The sequence below is a fragment of the Nasonia vitripennis genome, chromosome 5, assembly GCF_009193385.2.
Source record: "Nasonia vitripennis strain AsymCx chromosome 5, Nvit_psr_1.1, whole genome shotgun sequence".
NCBI lineage: Eukaryota > Metazoa > Arthropoda > Insecta > Hymenoptera > Pteromalidae > Nasonia > Nasonia vitripennis.
Genome location: NC_045761.1, coordinates 10026364 through 10048241, shown reverse-complemented (window position 1 = coordinate 10048241; position 21878 = coordinate 10026364). Strand labels below are relative to the sequence as shown.

The following is a 21878-nucleotide window of genomic DNA, read 5'->3' as shown; positions in this document are numbered from 1 at the left end:
TCCCGCGTATTTCTGTTGCTTCTGATTTGCGCATGCTCGTATACGAGAGTTGGTATTGGTAACTGCGCGCAAAAATACAAATCTACAAATTTACTCTTACATTTTATTCTTCTGGTACAATAAAAAAGGTTTAATTAAAAATAAATACGCACTTATTTTAATTTGAGTTCATAGTGTTTTATATTTTCTAGTATATGTATAAATGCATGATAGCAGCATATCACAATATGCACCATATTAATATATATATTTCTCAAAATGATAGATTAAAAGTCTAGAAAACTTCATGATTCAGTTTTAATGCTTGTAAACTTAGATAAAAAATACAATAATTGTTTTTGTTCGAGAGGGCAGAACAGATAGTGATTCTGCTATATTTATTATTACTTTATTACACAGCTAGTTTATCTTTATTAACGATCTTATAATATATCTCAAAAAGTCTTCATTAGGTACACACGTTGGGTATACCCTAAAATATACAGCTATGACAGTTTTTTTACCACTCCTACGTTAATTGCACAGGATTAATTTTTTTAAAGGAATGGAGCGTTATCGAATGTGATGTGCACGTAGGTTAAGTGTCACGATAATCGACCATTCACATACATCAAGTATTAATTTTTGTTCTCCTTACAATTAGCTAATTTTTAACATTATTAATAGTATACAGAACAACTGGGTTTTTCGAGAGATTTCTTTTGAAATACTGATACTGAAAATTATACCAGGTACTCTTACTACTCAAATCGCGGCGACGTAAATGAATTAATAATATCCATACCCAATAAATACTTGAACTCTAAGCAAAATAAATTTTGTATGAATTAAACTTCTTGAAAAACCCGAATTTCATCTAATGATCAATTATTCAGACATCCAACCTGCACAAAAGGTAATGGCAGTAGGTCCATTAGAATTCTTTTACATCGAAATAATAAATTTGTTCGTTTCATCTGAATTACTGGTATCTCTTGGAAAAATACACTTTTTCAACATCTTTGGCCAATTCCTCAAACTCATATGCTAATTTAAGTACTCGAGTATTTCTGATTAAATTCAAGTACCCTAATGTTATAAAATCTAAAGAAAAGTGTGATGTGAAGAGTCAAGAAGTATTAAGACTCTATAAAGTACGATTAAACATTATACACCCAAACAATGTTAATATCACGTAAAATTTGTAACGATTCAACTACTAAATGTTCTTAACTCTTCACATCTGTATGCTTCATAAAATATCTCGTATATAGCACCAAGAATTTGCCAAAGACTTAAACAAAAGCGTTCAGAGATAACAGTTCGTCAATTTACATTCGTCATGTACCTTATAGCCAACTCATTTGTAATCCTTTACGAATATCGAAAAGAACGCGTATTTTAGAAGATCTTGAACTTTATCGAATCCCGCCTGATAAATTATAATGTATTGTATAAGCTCATATAAAAGGATAATAAAAGTTTTATAAAATAAAGAAATAGTTTTCAAAGTCGTATAATTTTTCACGACATCTATCTATTACAACCGTTTGCCAAGTATCAATGCTATGCTGAATAGTTTGAAGTAGTAGTACAGCTATATACCGAACTATTCTCATCGTCTGTTATAAATTTACCAAAAATGCATCTAAAGTTTGACCCTCATAGTATACGCAAATTGATCCAAAAAAGTGTTTTATAACACTCGTTTGTTCACGACTTATCGTCTTCGTAAAACCCTGATCATGGCCAACCTCTAACGATTTCGTGTCGTTTTCAGAGGCTCTTCTCCGCCAGAATTCTCTTTCTACAGAGAATATTTAGGCGAGTCTACAAGTGACAAGCTCGATGAATGAAATTTTCTGGAAGCGGTAGCGACAGGACTAGCCGGAGCCGACATACTCAGCGCTGAGTACTGCTGCTGGCCGCCGGAGTGTCCATGATGGTGCCCGGAACTTGTGCGCTGTCTCCTGGAAGATGGCCTCGGTAGAGGTAGTGCTGCTGCGGGGGGCATTGGACTAGCTCTGTTGGCGCGTTGGTGCGCGTAGAGGAGAACGCCGATATCCGCGTGACCGGCTTCCAGGGCGATCTTCAAGGCGGAGCTACCGTCCACGTCGACGATGTTCGAATCGCAGTCCGGCTGGCTCAGCAAGAGCCGGACGATGTCCGCGTGACCATGTTCGGCCGCGCACATCAGCGCCGTGCTGCCGTCCTCGTCCTGAAGATTCACGGCTGCACCGGCTTCGAGGAGGAGACGGGACATGTCCTTGCGCCCGTGAGACACCGCCAGCATCAGGGCTGTCTGGCCGTGCTGGAAGGTAAAGTATAATATATGATCATAATTTGTATTTTCACATAAGAGCACTTGTCGATCTGCCTGTCTAAACTTAATTTTTAGAGTGTAATTTAATCCAGAATGAAACGTGTATACAATTTCACCAAGAAGCGCAATAATATCCGCAGCGAGAGTTCAAATCACGTGGTATTAAGTTACAAACGATATAAAGTTACGATATTCAGCGTATAATCGTGGTCAAATTTTCGCAAGCTACAAAAAAGAATCTCCATTAACTCACCAGCCTCGCTCGAACATTGACATCGGCCATCTGAAATAGTCTCTTAACGACGGACGCGTGGGTGGAGTTGCGCACCTGGGCCAGGGCCGCGAGCATAACGGGCGTGTAACCAGCGTGATTCGATCGGTTTACGTCGCAGACCTTGGAATCGATGAGAATCGAGACAACGTCGAAGTTGCCGTGCGAAACGGCGTAGTGCATCGCTGTGTTACCGCTGGAATCCGTCAGGTTGACCACATGGCCGAGTAAAGAACTCGAATGCTGTTCGAACTGGTCCAGGTAAAACTCGACGCCAAGCGGATCCGCCTGAGCCGTACTTGAGATCTTGAACCACTCGTGCTGAACTATGTTGCTGGCATTCTTCACTCGACTCGGCAGTGTGCCACCCGCGCTTACTTTCCTGTGGATAGAGTTGGATTTAAGATGTTATAGAAGTTTGTAATGACCCGACTTTTGTTCGGGGAGTCACGCTGGATGATTTCTATGGGCTTGCCAGCGTGAAACACGGATAATCGTGACGATTTAAAAACATATCAAATACGGTCGTATATAATTTTAGTGCTACTCATATTCTTTGTAAATGGGCGTAATTGACTGTCGAACGCTTCTGAATTTCAAATGCGTGGGCGCGTGAAAGGTTTGATTTATCCCTGCAGCACACGCGGCTCATTTCAAATTCAAATTTTCCGATCGTCAAATACTTCCAGTGAATTTTCTATGAAAATTCAAGCTATTGTAACCGTTTCGCAATAAAATTAAAATTCCGTAACCAAAGCAAACAGACACGACCGCGAGAATATCAATGACCTCATACCTGAGATTGTCATCGAGGACCTTGAGCGCCGCCTTCATCTCCTTAGACAGCTCCATAGGCGGCCTCTGTCCGCTTATTTTCGGCGTCTCGAGGACCATACTGGTGACGAGGGCGTCGTCGAGTTCCTTCGTCTTTTCCGCCTCCTCCGAGTCCGGACTGATGATGATTTCCCCGACGTCGAGCTTGGCATAACTGTCGCGCCGGATTTCGTTCTTCTCGACGTTGTTCTTCTTCTGCTGCTGCTGCTTGTCCAAAGACGATTGCGATCCGGCTAGCACGCGTTCGGCATACTTGTGCTCTAAGCTCTGTGACCTGTGGATCAATTTGGAGCTTAGAATAGATCCCTCGTAGGATTTTGCTTTTTTTCGTTTATGATGAAAGTTTTAATTGCCCGTTCGAAGGTAAGATTAGCAGGATGTACAGTTCTTTCGGCGCTGCGCCCAAAATAAAAGTTTCAGCGGGAGTATAAGGAAAATCGAGTTTCGGTCTAATTAAAGCCACGCGAGATCGTTTAGAGAGTAATAAAAATGCCTTGTTACGCTGGACTATTAGACTGTCGTTCTACGAATTTCCAATTAAAGATCATACAATTTCGTGCAAGCAAGATCATGTCCTACACCGCGTAAACGCAATAAAAATTTTTTTTTTTGGATCGACAATTGTTCGGTAAACACAAGCTATAAAATTTAAATTACTGCGCTACAAAGCCGTTCTAGTTAAATTAAGATAACCAATTAATACCTAATTGCCCGCCATAGAGAGATGGTTATAGCTATCCGTGTCGCATTACTAAACGATCATATAGCACGGAAATCCCGCAAGTTCCCCGTAAATTACATACAGAGCCTACGACGACATAATCATCATCCTCGTCAGTCTCGCTTGCCCTTTCCCCTCGTATCATTGCGCCCTCCAAAAACCACGGCAACAGTCTCCCAACAAACATCGTTTCACGCATACCCTATAATATAATCAACGACTCGTAATCATTTCTGCACGTGTATGCACATCGAAAAAGAAACACAACAATTCAGTCCGACGCATATATCCTTACATGCAGCCACGTCCCGGCCAGTTGCCAGAGTCTCGTTCGTTCTCTTCTCGTCTTCGTTTTTCGTTCAGCCAGATCTCGGGCCTAGCGCCAGCAGCAGTACCATACCTCTTGCTTCCTTCCACCTCCACACTGCGATGCACTTTCTCTGCTCGATCGTGTACGTTTGTCTTCTTCCTTTTTGCCTGACGCTGCTACTTTTCCCGATGATCGAACGCAAAAGCGACGGTTCTTCGACACTCCAAGGTGTACACTAATACGTACAAGCTACTAGCGAGCGCGCGACTGGATGCTATTGTGTTTTAGGGAGCTGCGCGCGCACTTATCGACTATTACTTTATGAAAGGGGGTGTGCAGCGCGGAGCAGCAGCTGAGCGGCAGCCCTGAAAATCCGGGGAGCCTGAGGTGCTTTTTACACGCGCGCAGGGTTGTACTTTTTAGCGGGCTGTGCTGCCACGAGTCGTTAAGCAATAGGTGTTTTTCCTATACAGCCGCGGCTCGTGTTTTTGTCGGGCGGCGCTTCTTGACGTATTATATAGCGAGATTTCTTCCTGCGGTCTTTCGTTTTTATACGAGCTCAAGGCTTTGGTATTTATAGCCGCAGCTCAGATTGCGACTTTTGTCGCGAATTGGATTTTTTAATTAATCAATGCTGTTTTGATGGGCTCGATTGGGTTATTCAGTGCGAGCTGCGCTGACCTCAGTGATTTGAATTTATTATGATGGGACTTGATTATCGATATTTCGGGGTGACAGAAGCGGCGTGTGACCATCTACATGAATCATCCAGATATGATCGCATGTTCCGAAATAAGCGCAACGTTGAACATGATAATAATGATGGGTTACAACTTTTTATCTGATTACAAGCATTGAAAAAATAATACCTGCCTGCTTACAACAATCTTCTTTTTTTCAATTCCGCTATACGCTCACACAGTATACCCAATTTATCTACTGTCTAAATTTACCACAAGAGTACAAAAATACATAGTTATTTAAAAACGCTCAATAAAATCGATGCTATTCCATATTATCTAGCCCTCCTGCCAACACTGTAACTTTATCGCGTGGAGCGCAAAGCGTTCACCTATAAATAATAGCGAGAATAGCGTGTGTGGCGCAAAAGTCGCGCTTCTCTTATATCTCTGACGTGTGAGCGCGCGCACGTGCGTTTTACACTGCGAATAATAAATCTCGAGTGAGCTGCTTCTTCGCGCGGCGCATCCTCGTCACGGATCCATTAACGGATCGTATATTGCTCGCGCCACCGCCGTCTGCTCACGAGTAAGACGTTCCATCTATATTGGTTTTCTGTAGTGGAATTAAATCGTGTTTCGTAGACAAGTGCTCTGCTTTTTTCATTGATTAGCGGGAATGAGTCGACGGGTTTCGGTCGATCGATTTTCCGAAGAATGTACGATTCAGTTATATAGAATAACTTTATCGGTGGGTTCCGTGACTCTAACTGTCACGATGTCACTTCGTATTATAATACACTGCTCAATTATTCTCGCCGCGAGGAATAAAAAACTATGACTAAGCAGCTATCGTTCTTTACATCACCACGTACCCATAAAAAACATCAAAAGCAAAACTCACCCATCGCCCAGCTGATCGAGACTCTCCGTCCAGGTATCTTGCCTGATAAGCGTCGTCCGTCTCTCGTTCTTCGCCGGCTCAGTCATCACCGGTATCCTACTCTTGCTACTGGACCTACTCCTACCCTCAACAGCAGCGGCCTTGGCACTTTTGCTGATCTGCTTGCACTCGTCGCAGTAGTTAGTGCTACCGGTTGTTACGCTGGGCAGCGAGGCGCCTACTGACACGTCGACGAGAAGTTTGCGCTGAGGCGATGTACCGAAATCTCTGATTCGCGGCGCCAGAGTTTCGGTGGAACGGCTCACGCAGCCCAGCAGATCGCAGCGGGCCACGTTCACTCCTACCGACCTGGAGCCGGTTTGACGACGGCGAAGAGTCGCAAGACTGATGGACGCGTCCGTTGTCTCGGTCGCCGCATCCGACAGACTGGGTTTTGCCATTACACCCATACTCAGCTTCAGCTTCACCCTGTTGAATAGAGTATAGCATTTTTTTTTAAACTTTTGTGTCTTTGTTTTTTAATTCATTAAATAATTTTAATTAATTAAATAAACAAACCATGCACTCACTACCAATTTAAGCAAACAAGCGTGTAAAGAATGGCTTAATCACCTACCAAGCGCAAAAAGACTCTCACACTCACACAATGAAAACTGCTCCCCCATAATTCTTCTCATACACTAGCGCATACCTCGAGCATTAACCTCGCACACGCAACCGCATATTTCATACACCTATCCCTCCATCGCACTCACCAGGGCTGGCTCTCGGTCGCTTGAACCTCCTTGTTTTTCTTAATAACCGGCGTCGGCTTTTCGTCCAGCAGGAGGCTCTTCAAGCTAAGCGTACCCCTGTCCCTGGTCTCGACGCTGCACTGCACGGCTTTGGCCTCTACTTCCAACGGCCTCACCGGCTCTGTCTCACACTGCGTCGACCTGCTCTGACGAGGCTCTGGCAGGCACTGCACTGACTTGGACAATAGCTGCGCGGTCGAACACTGCGTGCCCTTCGTAGACTGCAGGCACGCCTTACGGGCTTCCGGCGAGGGCGGGTCGTCCGTTGCGGTGGAGCGAGTACGGTGCTCCGGTCGCGGCTGTGTGTTCGTCGACGTCTCCCGTGTTTTCGTCTGGAAACAATGTGTGAGCGATATTTTGTGTATCGCGGCTTAAAGGTTTTAACATAGGCGTAACGAATGACGTCAGTGCATAGAATAAGGGTAATGCAAATGAGTGCAGTATTATAGCTTTTGTAACGTGTGATTAAACGTAATTTTTGTGTCAAACCAACGACATTTACATAGGAGTTACTAAGCATCAAGATGTCTGGCTTTCCTCTGATATAACAGCATCTAGTGGTAAGCGCGGAAAATGCACTTCTAGCTGCGAAATTTCACAATCTCTTGCGAACGTCTCGTGAAAATATTTGCTTACCTGCTGATGACAGACACCAATGTCTCTGGTAACGACTCCGCAGCAGACCCCCACGTCTCTTTTACTGACGACAACCGGTGCGGGGGACGGTTGATTGTTGATCTTTCGTTGCGAGGCGAGTTGCCTGAGCAGTATGCGCCGCTCTTCCCTGAGCACGGACATCTGCACGTGGAGCAACGGTATCTCCTTGACCTGCTCCTCGAGCTGCTTCATGCGCTCGAGGGCCGCAGCCATCTGTTCGCGAATGCTTTGCAAGCATGGCCGGTTCTCTCCGCCACGGCTCGATGAATCCTCGAGTATAAGTTGCTGCTGCGGCGGTGGAGGTGGTGGTGGTGGTTCGGGACTCGCAGTGTAACTCCGTAACACCAGGCGGCTCGAGGATGGCAGAGGGGGTACCACCGGCTCTTGATTCTGATGATGTTTCTTCAAAGGTTGATAGGCCGCTTCCCCGTTCTGGCTACTGCTTCTCGAGTCATACGTACTGCTGTTGGAGAAAAGAGATAGTGTTATAACATAGCTTTAGTCGATATTAAATTTATCGCAAAAGTACCTCAAGTATCGATTGTCGATCGGCGTACTGCAAGCGCTACTGCTGGGTCCGGTGTAAGACTGGGACAGAGCTTCTTCGAAATTACTGAGGGTATCCTGCCAGTCCTTGTTGAGTTTGATACTATCGACATTCGGCTTTGGCGGAGGTTTCGGAGGTGTTGGTTTCGTTACCGGTACCGGCGCCGGTTCTGGCTTGTACTTTAGACATTTAAACGATATTGACTGTTTATTTGTTGAGTTCGATTGATTTATTGAAAAAAGTTCAGATAAATAAGGGGCATCAGCGGATTATCGAGACGTTATTGCACAATGATTGAAGATAGCGTTGGTACATAGTATTACGGAATATTAGTTAAATTAAAATTTAATATTCTAATGAGCTTCTTGTATAATAAGGAAAACAACAAAATTGTTATCAGCAGAAAAAATTCAATGTCACGACCTGAAAACTGCAATAGTTATTCTATTACTCTGCAACTACAATAATATGCATGCTATAGTCGAAGAAATATTGAAGAAATACTCTAAAAAGCATAGCAAAATAAAAACCTAGCAACAATTATCTTGAGATAACGTCTCTCGACGAATAATTCATCGACGGCGATTGAACAACAACAAGAGCATATTGCTCGCGATAAAGCAATTATAATTATAAGTAATAAAAAAGCACTACCTCGTCCTCCGGCGCATCTCTGTGAAAAAACTTTTTCGTCCGACTCCTCCAGCTAGGACTCCTCCAACACGGCATTTTCCACGACACCACGTAGCCCAACTTTCCCGAGGAGTAAATACAACACTCAAGAGCCTCTAACGCAAACGACGGCGATCATACCGCCAGCACCGGATCCGCGGAGCGTCTGACGCGAAAATTCGCCTACACTGACGTTTCGTCGTGTATCTCTCGGGCAAAAAACGAGGCATAAGTATATTTACGTATATACGTACGCGTGATCCCCTTTCTCCTACCGACTCTGCGGACGTGTTAGTGTATATCGAACTCGCGGTATTATGTTATCGCCGACCGAGATAAGCAGCCAGCCGCTTGTTCACTCGCGCATATATATAGCTACTTGCGCAAGTGCGGCGCCCCGTTATACTATGTAACAAGTATACGTTCGCGAGCTCGTGTGTGTGCACGATGATGAACGAAGAAGAAGAGGCAATATAATGAGGGACTGCACATGTTGGAGCGACTCGTGTTATTTCCATCGGGCGTTGCGTTACGTGGAGATGTTAATGACTATGCGGAATATAACCGACAGTGCTCGTCAAACAACAATTAAGTGCTATCAAAATTCACCTCCTTATCGTCGGGTAGACCCAGCAGGAACTCCATGGACTGGCACTGCTTCTGTCTGGCCCTTCGCCGTCGTTTCTCCTCGTTGCCACGAGCTATCTTGTCGCAAGCCATAGTCTGCCAGTTCTCGCAGTAGCGCACGAAGTCCAGGTCGATGTGGTAGCCGTAGGGACAGCAGAAGCACTTGCTGCCGTGCTGGTTCCCGTTCATATTCGCGGTGCCGTTCTCGCCGTTGCTCATCGGAGTCGCGCTGTAGTTCGCTCCGTGACGAGAAAACAAACCTGTAATGAGATCGTTAAGATTAATCAATTTGCTATAAGACTATAAGATATATTATACTCTCTATGTGTAAGAGCCGATTTTCATTGATGAAATACATGCAGCCGTGGGGTGGGGGGAACACCTGTTGCGTCGCCGCTTTTAACACGTTCCGCGGCGCTTTATGAGCGTATGCGTTAATTCAGCTTTTCTTTTATGAGTCTTTTGACGACGGAAACTATATTTGGTGAATTTTATGTGTGATGTAGCCGCACCTTCGCAGAGTAGTAGTTGAGTACTTTATTTTTAGCAATGAATACTTAAGTTAGCAGTGATTGTAAAATAAAAACTATTAAAACTAATTAAGCGAGATGCCGTAGATCGTAAAACGTGAAATTCTGGTGAATTTATTACACACGTCGAGGCTTACAATTGAATTAAAGTACAGCTTGTTTATTATCAAACAGAGAGACATAACTCCTTGACTACAGAGATAAGCCCGCTGATAATAAATTACCTCAAGATTCCAGCTGCGGTATTGTTGATTCTCCACGTGTTTTATTGATCGCGAAAAATCGTTACGGTGAGTCACTTGTACCACCCACTCGACCACACAGCTAAACGCGCAAACCTCCGAAAATCCTTGTTAAACTAATTTGCCGCATACCGCGTGCGAGCATATTAACCACTGAAAACTCTGAAACCGCCGATTGTAACCTACGCGTACAAACGCATGCGATACCTCGCGTAGATAATACACCGGCCGCAATAGCCGCCGCGATACACTATACGAAAAAAAGGCGATGAATCGTCCTTGAGACTTAGAAAGAGAGTCTTATAACAAGAGCGCAGCGCTGGCTGTATAATATACCTATATATACCTGTCTCGCGGCGAGACCTTAGGAGGCCCGCTTGTGTTACCGTACCTCTTGCGTATTGTATGTCCATCGTTTCGAAAAAAGGCCATTGAATGGTATAGTAGAATATTAACCATCGCTGATGTATACATTGTACCTCCTACATAGCGTCAACAATCGAGTCAAGTACAATTACGCGCGAGTAGCGCACTTTGTTTATACCTGTGCATTACAATCGCAGCGTCGCGCATTACACTCGCGAGTGTATTTTTAGAACTCTCGCGAGTTGTTATTTGTATTCGCTGTTAAAAAAGATCTAGCTAGTTTGCAAACGTACGTATATATAAGCTGACATGTTATAAAGACTACTCGATTTTGTAACATCGCACAAACGATCGCGGAACATTACATCAACGAACTTGTATTGGTAGCGCTCACGCTTCTCTCTCCATAAAAAAACAAGAAGAAGTGCATTCCACTGCAGTGCAGCCGCCCGACAGTTCAAGCGAAAGAAAAAAAGCACCAACCCGTTCGGGTTCATCTTTAGCGCGCGGCTGTGCGCGCTAGCTCTCTGTTATGGAGGAGGTGGATGCTGTGCATGCTGCAGTATACCGATTTCGCGAGGGCTTGAAATTTCGTTTTACATAAAGTCGTGATAAATATTACGTGGTGTACAGAGTGCAGGGAGAAAGTTGGCTGACTCGAAATCGATTAGATCGTCGTGATAGTGTATATAAAGTCAAGTTTGATCCGTTCGAAGGACAGCACCGATAAAAAACCATCAGCATCGAGCAATCTCTCCCGCGGGTCCAGCCGATCTCTCCCACACATCCGCGCGGTCAGCGTCATCCCACGCTCTCTCTCTCTCTCTCTCTCTCTCTCTCTCTCTCTCTCTCTCTCTCTCTCTATAACATACCTGTCTCGGCGTCACTGAAGAGCTGCGCTCTGCTGGTCGTCGCCATGGTCGTCGTCATGATTACACGAGCACTCCTCTCGCCTTCTTTGGTCTTTCTCTCGCTCTCTGCTCCACTACTCCTCGGTCTCCTTCTCTCTCTCTCTCTCTCTCTCTCTCTCTCTCTCTCTCTCTCTCTCTCTCTCTCTCTCTCTCTCTCTCTCTCTCTCTCAGCGCACAGGTGTCACATGCACATGCACACACATACACGTTGAAGAGAACCGCGAGATCGCGCACGCATTCACGCCGATCGAAGACGGCGCAGCTTCCTTCCTATAAAGCGTCGGCGATGAGAAAAGGAGGCTCGTCGATAATGATCGTCGACTGATTCCATGTCGGTGCGCTTGCGGCCTGCCGCTCTCCCGGAGACTGCGAGGTAGTGCGACACACGCGCGCACCTCGAGCGCTCGGCTTACTCCCACTGCAGCCGCGGCGGCGGCGGCTCGCTGCTGTAACTTCTTCCCCACTATCTCACACGCGTTAACGCTGCAGTGTACGCGAGGTGCTTTTTCGGCTCTTTTTTTATAACCGGCCGGTGGGGACCGATCGGGTTCCTTTTTTCCGAGAGGTGGCTGCCGATGTTGTTGATGGCAAGGTGAAAAATTCGGGTGACGTAAAGGACCGGTGTTGCGAAATCGAGATGTGGTATTCGGCGATCTGAAAATGATTGAACTTTATTATAATGTTTATCGTGTATATTTCTTTATCGAAGTTGACTATTTGCTAACTAGATCGTGCTGCCGATTTGAAATGCTTCGCAGCGTAGGAGGAACGGATCGGTTCATTAGTCGATGTGTGAGAGGTTTCAACGGTACACGCTTCATTTTTTCCTCAGTGCGCCGGGTTTCAATATGTATGCCTATACTTTCGAACGCATGCAAACGCAATTACGTTGCACAGGAATGTTCAATTTTTCATATCCTACAGCTATGCATGTCATAAATATGACTGGTTGGATTATAAACTTATATTTTCTCCAGCCCTATATAAACGAAACTGTTATTGCTCCTCGCGAGCGTCTAGACTCTCCCATCAAAACCGCATCATTCTGTAAGATCACGGACAACTCGACAGCGACCAAACCCGCATCTTTTCTCTCGGTAATACGTTCGCCTTCTCTTTTGCAGTCCTCGCCGCTGTAGGCCCCCACGTATCTCTCGGAAGGAACGCAGTGGGGAAGCGGTATACCATAATAGAATAGTAAAGGATTTCTGTCTTCCCTCACCTAAAACGCTCTCTCTCTCTCTCTTACTCTCTCCCACCCAAGAGTCGCTCATTCGCTTGCGCGCGAATGGAGAGGGAAAAGGACGGAGATAGAATTAGACCGTACTTTTTATTGTTTTCCCGAGCGGCGTGTATGAGCTGCAGTAGTAATAAGAGAGGAAAAAAGAAGGAAATTGGGAAGAAATAGAAACTACGTCGACGCCAGTGTCGGCGGCCCCGCTGGAACTCTTTGATGTCTTTTTGTCGCGCGGCCGGCACGGTGCACGTGCAGCGCCATGTATTTCTAAACGCAGGCGAGCAAATATTTGAGCGAGGAAATTATTTCGTTATCGCTGCTTAAGCGGCGAGTTTGATGCGTCCTATAGGTCAACGCTTAGAGCTTACATGTTAACTTTAACTATGATGATGTCGTGAACAGGCTTTTCGAAAGATTTTTAAAAATGTTTAGGCGAAACAAAAATAGTCGCTTTGAACTATCGGTCGGTTATAAATAAGACAAACATTTGTCTGTAGGGCTGTTAGAATTTCTTTTAAAAGTTTCACACAGTGGTCTATTTCTTTTATTTTAAAACGAAAAATAAATTATAAGAACACTCGGTTCATGCAAAATTATAATTTGTCGTTTAGCGGCAAAAATTTGCTGATATTTGCTCATAAGAAACATTTCAAGAGTTCAAGGATTTCCCTCGGTCATGACAATAAATTTAGTATACGCATTGTTACCGTTTGTTTACGCGTCAATGTTCCTTATCGCTTGCTCATTCTTCCTTACTCTCACTTCTCATGCAGTCCGCGAGTTTACGCTTCTACACATGCCCGGTAAAAAGCAGCCGGCCGAACGCCTCGGAATCGCGTGGGAGTCGCACGTTCGGTCTACTTTTGTTAGCCGTCCTTCTTGATGGTTTCGATCGTTCGAATAAAGGTGGAGAGCCTCGCTGTGAACTCAGACTTGCAGTGTACCTGTCTACTTGGAAGTGGAACCTTTGCGAGTTTACCATTAGTTTACATGAAATATAGAGACATTATTTTACACTCGCAACAAAATACACTCCTCATAAGCAACATGTAATATCTTGACACATTTTTTGTCACTTTTCATAGGATTGTAGGCGGCCACTCTGAAACTTTTCTCTAACTTCACCCACGCGCATTCTTGCTCAGCTTTTGTATTAATTTGCATACTGACTTGAATATTAATAACCGAGTCACCTCGAATCGGTACCTTTTACGTATTATTGTTTCTGAACATTCCGATCTCAAATAACTGCCAATCAACTTTTAATTTTTTGTTCGAAAATTGTTGTACCAATTGGTTATATTTCAAGATGTAAGTAGGTGAATAAATATTACTTTAATGTGAACACTTATATTGTTCCTTTTTATGGTCATCAATCAGTGATTCGTATTCAAATGACCTATTTCTTTAATGATATTTCATGCATAAAAAAATTATATTCCTTATAGATCGATTGAATGGTTTTAAATTTGCTTTTGATTTAAGAGCTCAAGGACGTAGAGAGAGCTTCAAAAACAATACGTAAGTAGTGCAACAATAGAGTAGCATTCCCAGTTAAAAAATAATCGTAATTTAATTTTATATAATAGATGTTACTACTGCTAATGTAAAATCTTTTATAAAATTCTAAACTCGTGCTACAGATTGTAACTTGAACACTATAGAGAAACGCAACGATTTTAAGTACCGAACAGTGTACAACACGAGCATGATTAGCATTTCAAGGGCTTTGGAAGATATGAAAAAAAAAGAGCCGCGCATATTCAACTCGCAAACAAAAATGCCTCTCAATTCTCATTCATGAAGTTACATTCAAGCGCGAGAAAACTTGAAAATAGTTAACTTCACAATAGTTTCTATAAGCCTAAGAAGTTTTCTATAAGAACCAAAATCCTTTCAAACATCAAAGAAATGGGGCACTAGCCAAATAAACAAATGGAAAACTACCTGCTTGAGAGGAAATGTTGGCGCTTGACTGTGCTGCGAGTGTCCAAGCTCGTACGCTAGAACCGCAATGATCTCATAGGTTTTGCAGCCTCGACTTTCCTTAAGCTTTGCATCTATACCTTATTTTCTTCGACGGTGTCTTCGCTGCATGGAGCTAGACAAATAATGGCGGATGAAGCGATTGAGAAGTTCGTAATTAAGTTAAGTATGATCTAGCAAGTATGACTGATTCTGGGTGCAGCAAGAGAAGCCTTAATTGACATAATGCATCACTGACTAGGTAAAATGTTTTTTTTTGCGTCGTATTTAAATTAACACTTAAACCCTGTTTAACTTTGAATTTACACGTTGATCAGGCTTTTGCATCAAAATTTACTATCACTTTCTACATTTATTTATTTTTTAAATTATTTTTCATAATAAACTTCAGATATTTTATAAGCAATATCTGATTTGTAATAATCTTTTCTAAGTCCACGAATGGTTTGCTACAAACCGTCCCCGCAATCTTAGTCGGCAAACATGTTACACAATTAGCATATTAGACTCACCATACACTTGCCATATATACTTGTTAATATACTACGGGCATCAAAATTTAATTTTTTAAATAAACCCTACTCAGCCTTAGACTTGTCTGTCTTCTCGATCGCCTTCTTCTAGGACTCAGCGACGAGGGTGTCGGACAATACTATCCACTTGAACTTGAATTTGCACAGATACGCAATTCTGCGAGGCGGTCTAAGCAAACCCTTGACAATGCAGAGCTTGTTTAGAGGGAAATTGATACTCGAAGCGAATGCCTCTGTACGATTCTTGAGATGGCCCTTCGACGGCGGCCTGTACTTGTTGATCAATTTGCTCCGGATGATTGTCAGGAGTAGATTAATACCGACGTATCCATGTAATGTCTTAAGTTTATTTATATCTGAGTAAATTTATTTCTTCAGATACTCTGAAAATGGCAAATTATAATAGATATTTTTTTAAATTTCGCTATTGTCTTGGAAGGAAGCGATAATATATTAAAAAGAACCAAGAGGCACACATCCGCCGATAAAAAATGACAGTTTTCTTTCTACGTCAGCGATGCTCTGAGCAAGACCACCGATGATCAGGACCGATGTCGTCGACTATAGTGATGTCTGGGAACTCTTCTCTACTATTTGTCGTGCCTGTTACTTGACTAGCGCCGTACATTGCTGAATGCAGCAAATGTAAAAAAAATTAATTGGAAAAAAGTATTATAATCGCTTTATAGGCGATACAATTTTAATGGGTACCGTTATATTAAATGGAAAAAATAGTCGCATTTTGTATATAGGAGTATTGTATTTTATTTAAAAGTTTTTCACAAGCGCCAGTTTTTTCTCATATAAAATGAAGATACACTTAATGTAACGAAATAAATAGCATAAACCATACTGCAATTATCTTTGTGATTTTTTTTTTATAAGAATCAAATACTAAAAATATTTGGTTTCATGCAATATTATCATTTGTCATTTGGCGGCAAAAATCCAACGTTCTATGTGCGAATTTGTTACACAATCAGAACAAATTTGAAAATTTCCGAACGTTGTCAAATATCGTTCATGCAACAAAACGACAAACAATGTTTTACGCTTCGTACAAATCAAAGTATGTTATCACTGGAATAATTCAGTATTTGCACGTAAAGTATCACTCAAAACAAAAACGACGGCTTGAACTTTCACTCCTAAAAAGTAGAAAAAAAAATCCACACGTGCACCAATCGAGAATTTCCGCCGTTTACGACAATAAAGTCAGTACACGCATCGTTACCATCCATTCACGCGTCAATATTCTCTCACGCTCGCTCACTCTTACTCGCACTTCTCATGCAGTCTGCAATTTTACGCTTCTACACATGCCCGGCAAAAAGCAGCTGGGCGAACGTCTCGGAGTTGCGTGGGAGTTGCTCGTTTAGTCCACTTTCCTTAGACATCCTTCTTAATGGCATCGAGCCGCTCGAGTAGAGGCGGATGACTGTGATGCCAGTTGGAGTAAAGTTTGTCGAAAAGAGGATAGCCCAAGTTGTCTTTATGCAGCTTAACCAGAGCTCGCTGCAGGGGCTCGCCGTGACCTAGGCTAGCAGCGTACCTATCCGCCTGGAACTCGAACCTTCGCGAGTTCACCGTTAGTGCCCAGGTTAGCAGCTACATGAATCGACAACAGAGAAATGTGTAAGTTGTTAAGATTTTATTTGAATCGTTATTATTGGTGATCTATTAGCAATAAAATACACTTCTATGCAACATTGTTCTTTTTGCATAGCCATCAAGCAGTGATTTATATTCAAATACTCTATTCCTTTGCTTATATTTCATGTGTATAAGGAAAATATTCTCCTTATACATCGATGAATAGATTTTAAATTGCTTTTGATTCTTACCTTATTCAAAGGCGCAAGGACGTACATCGTCACTACCATAAGTCCTATAAGAACTGGCTTGCTGTCAGTAAATCCGAAAGCCTCATAAATCGGCGCGTAGTGCAGCAGTTGAGCGAACGAGATGAAGTTACACAGGAAGATAACCTGAAATTCAAAACAGCATCCTTTGATTTACCGAAACCGATTACCTTATGACATAATCATATGAAAATTTATTTAATTAAGATGTTATAAATGAGTAAAACATAAAACTTATCTCGTTCTATTTTAAAAATATTCAAATCAAAGACTTCATTTACCTCAAAGAAGCATAATTTATGTTCTGCTGAACTAATTAAAAAACTAATTGATCAAAATTGCATCTATAATATACATTTTAGATATAAATGTTCAACTTTAATTACGATAGAAATGTATGCTGAAATTTTTAAAAAGCACTACAATTTAATACTGCTTTAGCATTAGAAAAACGCGCAGCGATTTCAAATACTTCCTTGCCTTTCGCTAACAATTTTCTTATCATTCATAAAAATTTAGCCACGTGCTAGTAAACTTGGCAATAGTTTCTTAGTGGCTCAAGCGGACTAGAAGCTTTCGAAACGCAAAAGAGATGAAAAACTCTACCTGCCCGAAGAGGAAACCCTGAAGCGCATGGCTATGTTGCCAGTGTCCGAGCTCGTGCGCAAGAACGGCAATGATCTCATCAGTCTCGCAGCCTCGGCTCTCCTTCGGCTTCGCATCTACCTCCTTCTTTTCTTCACCGGTATTTTCGCTGGAGCTAGAAAAAATAAGAGGGAATTTTCCTCATTGTTATCATTTGTACATGCGGATGGAGCGATTGTTATTTTCAGAAATGCGATCGGTTTAAGAGTGATTTAAAAGTTGGTAATTAAGATAAGTATTATCCAGTATGAGTGTTTCTGGGTGGAACAAAAAGGCCTTGCTTGTCTTGATGCATCACTGACTAAAGCAAAATGCTTGATTTTAAATTGATGTATGGATCAGACGTATGTATAAAACGTTACATTCTAATACATTAATTTTTTTTAATTGTTTCTCAGAACAAATGTCCGATGTCTGATAAGCAATTACTCGTAAAAATCATTTTACGACGACAAATGTTTTGGCACAGATCGTAATCTAACAAATACATTACACAATTAGAACATCCGGCCCACTTGCTAATACTTGCCTTATGTTACCTTATGTTACCAATGTCCGAGTTATTATCATACCTCACTGATATTTTATTACAAGTATCAAAATTTAATTTTTGTTAATCAAGATTTATGAATAACTTACTCTTGTTTCTCAGCTTTAGCCTTTTCTTCCTCTTCAATCTTCTTCTTCTGGTACTCAGCGACGAGGGTGTCGTACAATACTATCCTCTTGTACTTGTAGAATCCGTACAGATACGCATTGCTGTGAGACGATCTACGCGAGCCCTCGACAATGTAGAGCTTGTATAGAGGATAATTGAGACTCGAAGCGAGTGCCTCGATACGGTTCTTGAGATCGCCCTCCGGCAACGGCGTGTACTTATCGAACAGAGGAGCAATCAGCTCTGGATAGATGATCATCAGAAGCAGACTCATGCCAACAGTGAAGAGCCAGAGGTAGAGGAAGAAGTAGTCACCTCCGTTCATTACAATCCACACCATACCGCAGATAAGTGGAACCATCAATATCTGAATATGTAAAAGTTATTATTCTAATTTGTTCTACTTAAAAATTATTAACTACATATCGATTATTGGAGTTATTTTACCTGAGATACCAGGAACTTGATTATTTGATCCTTGATGAAGAACAGCGGCGTTTGGTTGTTAAAGTTGTGTTTTTGCTCCAACACGAAGGTATCATAAACCGTGAATGGCAAATCGCACAAGATCGTCGAATAGATCCTCATGACTGTGATACAGCCAGCCGTTACGTAGATCTCGTTTTTCGGGTCCAGACCGACGTATTCGACGAGATATTTGCCCCATATCCAGACAAAGTAGAAACCCCAGCATGTCATAAAAATCTGAAAACAAACGCGGAGAAAAATTGTAATGACTAAGAAATAATTACAATAATAATAACATCTGCATTTCAGAAATAAAATCTTCTTGCACGAAAGTTCGTTTATTTTTTCAAGAGCTCGATGACTCAGTTTAATCTTTCTAAGAAGCCCGCAAAAATAGAGTGGTTGGAAAAAATCAACTAAGCAATCCCATCGGTCTATTTAAAGATCGAAGACCAAGCACGGCGGAGCCGTCTATAACATATTAGCAATTCCACATCCATCAGCGCTTATCCTCGTATAGGTACTCACCGTGTTTATAACATTGGAGTACACGTCTTGGACTATCTCGAAGGTACTCTTATCCAGGGAGTAACTTCGCGCTTTCTTGTAGACATCTTCCTCTACCAATCCGTCGAGAACCTTCGGTGGTTCAGCCAATTTTTGCACCAATCGTCGCTGTGAAATAAAAATGATTACAGTTTTTTATGATATGCTTCTAGAAATTTTGTGTAATTCAATCTTTGAATTCGAATCGAACAGTGATTCTCGTTCAATGTGTTCACGTGATCGTTTTAAAGCGCCACGTAAGTTTCTTTCGTAAATGTGAAAAACTTTAGAACTTTACACAGGAAAAAAAATTGAGTGTGTCTCTGCGGCCGATATCGCGTACGCGAAAAAAATGTAGCGTACGCGAGAAAATTTTAGCGTACGCGAAAACCATAGACAATTTTCCGGAAAATGTTTCGCGCACTAATCAACCTTTCGCGTGCGCTAAATCTGTCGCGCACGCTAGAAAATCAACTTTTCGCGTACGCTAGAATAGTATATTATACCACGGGAGCCAAAAATTGCAATTAAAGTTTGCATATTTTGAGGTTAGAGTGGTATAAAATGAACTTTTTTTTTTTTTTTGAGCAATTCTTTCGCGTGCGCTAAAGTGCTCCAAATTTTCTTGTAAGAAGCGAACGGATTACTTGTATGAGAGATGGAGCGAGAGATTTTCGCATACGCTAGAGTTTTTCTTGTTTAGGCAATTCTTTCGCGTACGCTAAAGTGCTCTACATTTCCTATATATAAAAGAAGCAACAGGAGTGACTTATGAAGGATGAATGGAACATCTCTATATATAAGTACTCCGTTTGCTTCTTATAAGAAAATTTGGAGCACTTTAGCGTACGCGAAAGAATTGCTCTTAAAAATACTAACGTGCCGGAAAAGTTTATATCCAGCGTGCGCGAAAGATCTAGCGTACGCGAAAGGTTGATTTTTCTAGCGTGCGCGACAGATTTAGCGCACGCGAAAGGTTGATTAGTAGCGCACGCGAAATTTTCCCGGAAAATTTGTTAGTTGATTTCGCACACGCTACAAAGTTTTCGCGTACGCGATATCGGCCGCGGAGACACACTCAAAAAAATTACTGGCTTTTATGAATACTATCGAATATTAACAGTTATAGATTCAAATATTCTTGAAATTTCCTTATTTACATAGTTATCTTTTTCTCCTTATCTTCGCCGTACGTAAGCTGCGTATGTTTGAAGCATGCTTGGTGCAATCAATCTCAATTATTATCCTGCAATCCATTGCAAGCTCAACTGAGTACGTTTTTCTTAAAAAATTTAAAGCCACGTAAACAATAAAGAGCGTGCATTCCATTTTTTATAACCATTGAAAGAACGCATGATAACGCATCTGTCAAAACACGTAATATCAAGAAAATACGAATATTTTAATGACTCGCGAAGAGCAATGCCAACCTAACCTCCAAGTACGAAGTACTATTGCTATTCTTTGATTTTTGTTCCCTTATTACTCAACAAAAAATTCATCTAAACGAACCTGCCGGAAGGTGAGATACAGCTCCCAGAGGAAGATGATCCAAGATATAACAACCAGCTCGGTGAGGATGTGCCTCTGGAGCAGACCTTCATACAGATCATCGCTATCGCTTTTTATCGTCGGCGGTGCCGACTGCGGCTGAGCCTTCTCCATGACTACTTCTCCTGCACAGCACGATTGAAGTCTCGGGTTTCCTCAAAAAATACTCTCCAGGATATGAAATGATCACCGATAGACACAAGATACTCAGCTACTACACATTACCGGCCGCAGTCAGATGCACGCGTCTGCGCGAGCGAGTGCAGTGAACAGTTCGTCTGTCTCTGTCGCTCTTGTGCTGTAGCTCGAAACAAGCCTACGTGGGAGATGAGATTTGTTTAGCACAGCTGCTTATTATACGGCGTGGAATAGAAAGAGATAAAGAATCCGATCGATTGAAGCCAAGCGGGCTAACTTAGCGACGTAGTTCGTTGTGCGCGCTGCCGTTTTCGTTTGTTTTAGGTTGGCGGCACTGGTTACCGGCTGAGGCGCGCGGGAATTTTGAATGAAGTATGTGGTTTTTGATCTTCGGTGTCGATATTTATCTATAATTGTTAATAGCTGAAGATATTCATTCATAAATATTTAGAGATCAACAGATAAAAGAGGACTGGTTTTACTAAAAATGTGCTGAAACTGCCAATTCGACTTCTTCAACAGGATTAAAAATTAATTTTCAATCAAATACGTAATCACTTTAGCGGCAAGAGAAACTTTTGAAAAGTTTGTATGCTACTACAGGTAGACGTAAGTGCACACTTATATACTATCTGTTCCCTCGTCTGCGAAAGAATCCAAAGAATACTTATACAAGTGGCGAGCAAAATTAATGGTTTTAGTTTTGTGATAAGCCCTTTGTGAGGACAGGAAGTTTGCTGGCATTCTCTTGAAAATAATCTCGCTTGTGTAACGTAGTTGTAACTCGTCGTATAACGTACAAGTTTGCTCTATTTAGATTTAGGTGCTACAAGCTATAGCGGTTATATACAGTGTTATTCAAGCGGCTATTGTCATAACTGCCGCT

The 21878-nt window shown here is 42.1% G+C and overlaps 2 protein-coding genes and 1 long non-coding RNA gene across 7 annotated transcripts; 1 reads left to right on the top strand and 2 right to left on the bottom strand.

Moving 5' to 3' along the window:
- Positions 1–155: 155 nt before the first annotated feature.
- LOC100187597 (KN motif and ankyrin repeat domain-containing protein 2-like) lies at positions 156–11788 on the bottom strand. Of its 4 annotated transcripts, none has more exons than XM_032600082.1 (9): positions 11330–11788; positions 9302–9579; positions 8003–8199; positions 7453–7936; positions 6778–7148; positions 6023–6490; positions 3370–3681; positions 2556–2967; positions 156–2290 (listed from the first exon to the last, which is right to left on the bottom strand). In XM_032600082.1, exons 1-9 carry the CDS (start codon positions 11385–11387, stop codon positions 1787–1789), a joined length of 3084 nt encoding a protein of 1027 aa, XP_032455973.1. In that variant the 5' UTR covers positions 11388–11788; the 3' UTR covers positions 156–1786. The 4 variants fall into 4 exon arrangements, with proteins under 4 accessions (XP_032455973.1, XP_008215051.1, XP_032455974.1 ...); XM_008216829.4 differs by having other exon boundaries at positions 2556–2955; XM_032600083.1 differs by lacking the exons at positions 9302–9579; positions 11330–11788 and adding an exon at positions 8675–8976.
- Positions 11789–14079: 2291 nt separating this feature from the next.
- Positions 14080–15871, top strand: LOC116417709. 2 transcript variants are annotated; one of them, XR_004227968.1, is made up of 3 exons: positions 14083–14832; positions 15216–15456; positions 15564–15871. It is a non-coding gene; the product is annotated as an uncharacterized LOC116417709 (long non-coding RNA). The 2 variants fall into 2 exon arrangements; XR_004227967.1 differs by having other exon boundaries at positions 14080–15456.
- Positions 15865–21264, bottom strand: LOC100124109 (CAAX prenyl protease 1 homolog). Its single transcript, XM_031932307.1, has 7 exons — positions 20816–21264; positions 19286–19432; positions 18737–18994; positions 18271–18656; positions 17593–17746; positions 16969–17112; positions 15865–16732 (listed from the first exon to the last, which is right to left on the bottom strand). The coding sequence occupies exons 1-7, from the start codon at positions 20966–20968 to the stop codon at positions 16514–16516; spliced, it is 1461 nt and encodes a 486-aa protein (XP_031788167.1). The 5' UTR covers positions 20969–21264; the 3' UTR covers positions 15865–16513.
- Between the last annotated feature and the right edge of the window lie 614 nt (positions 21265–21878).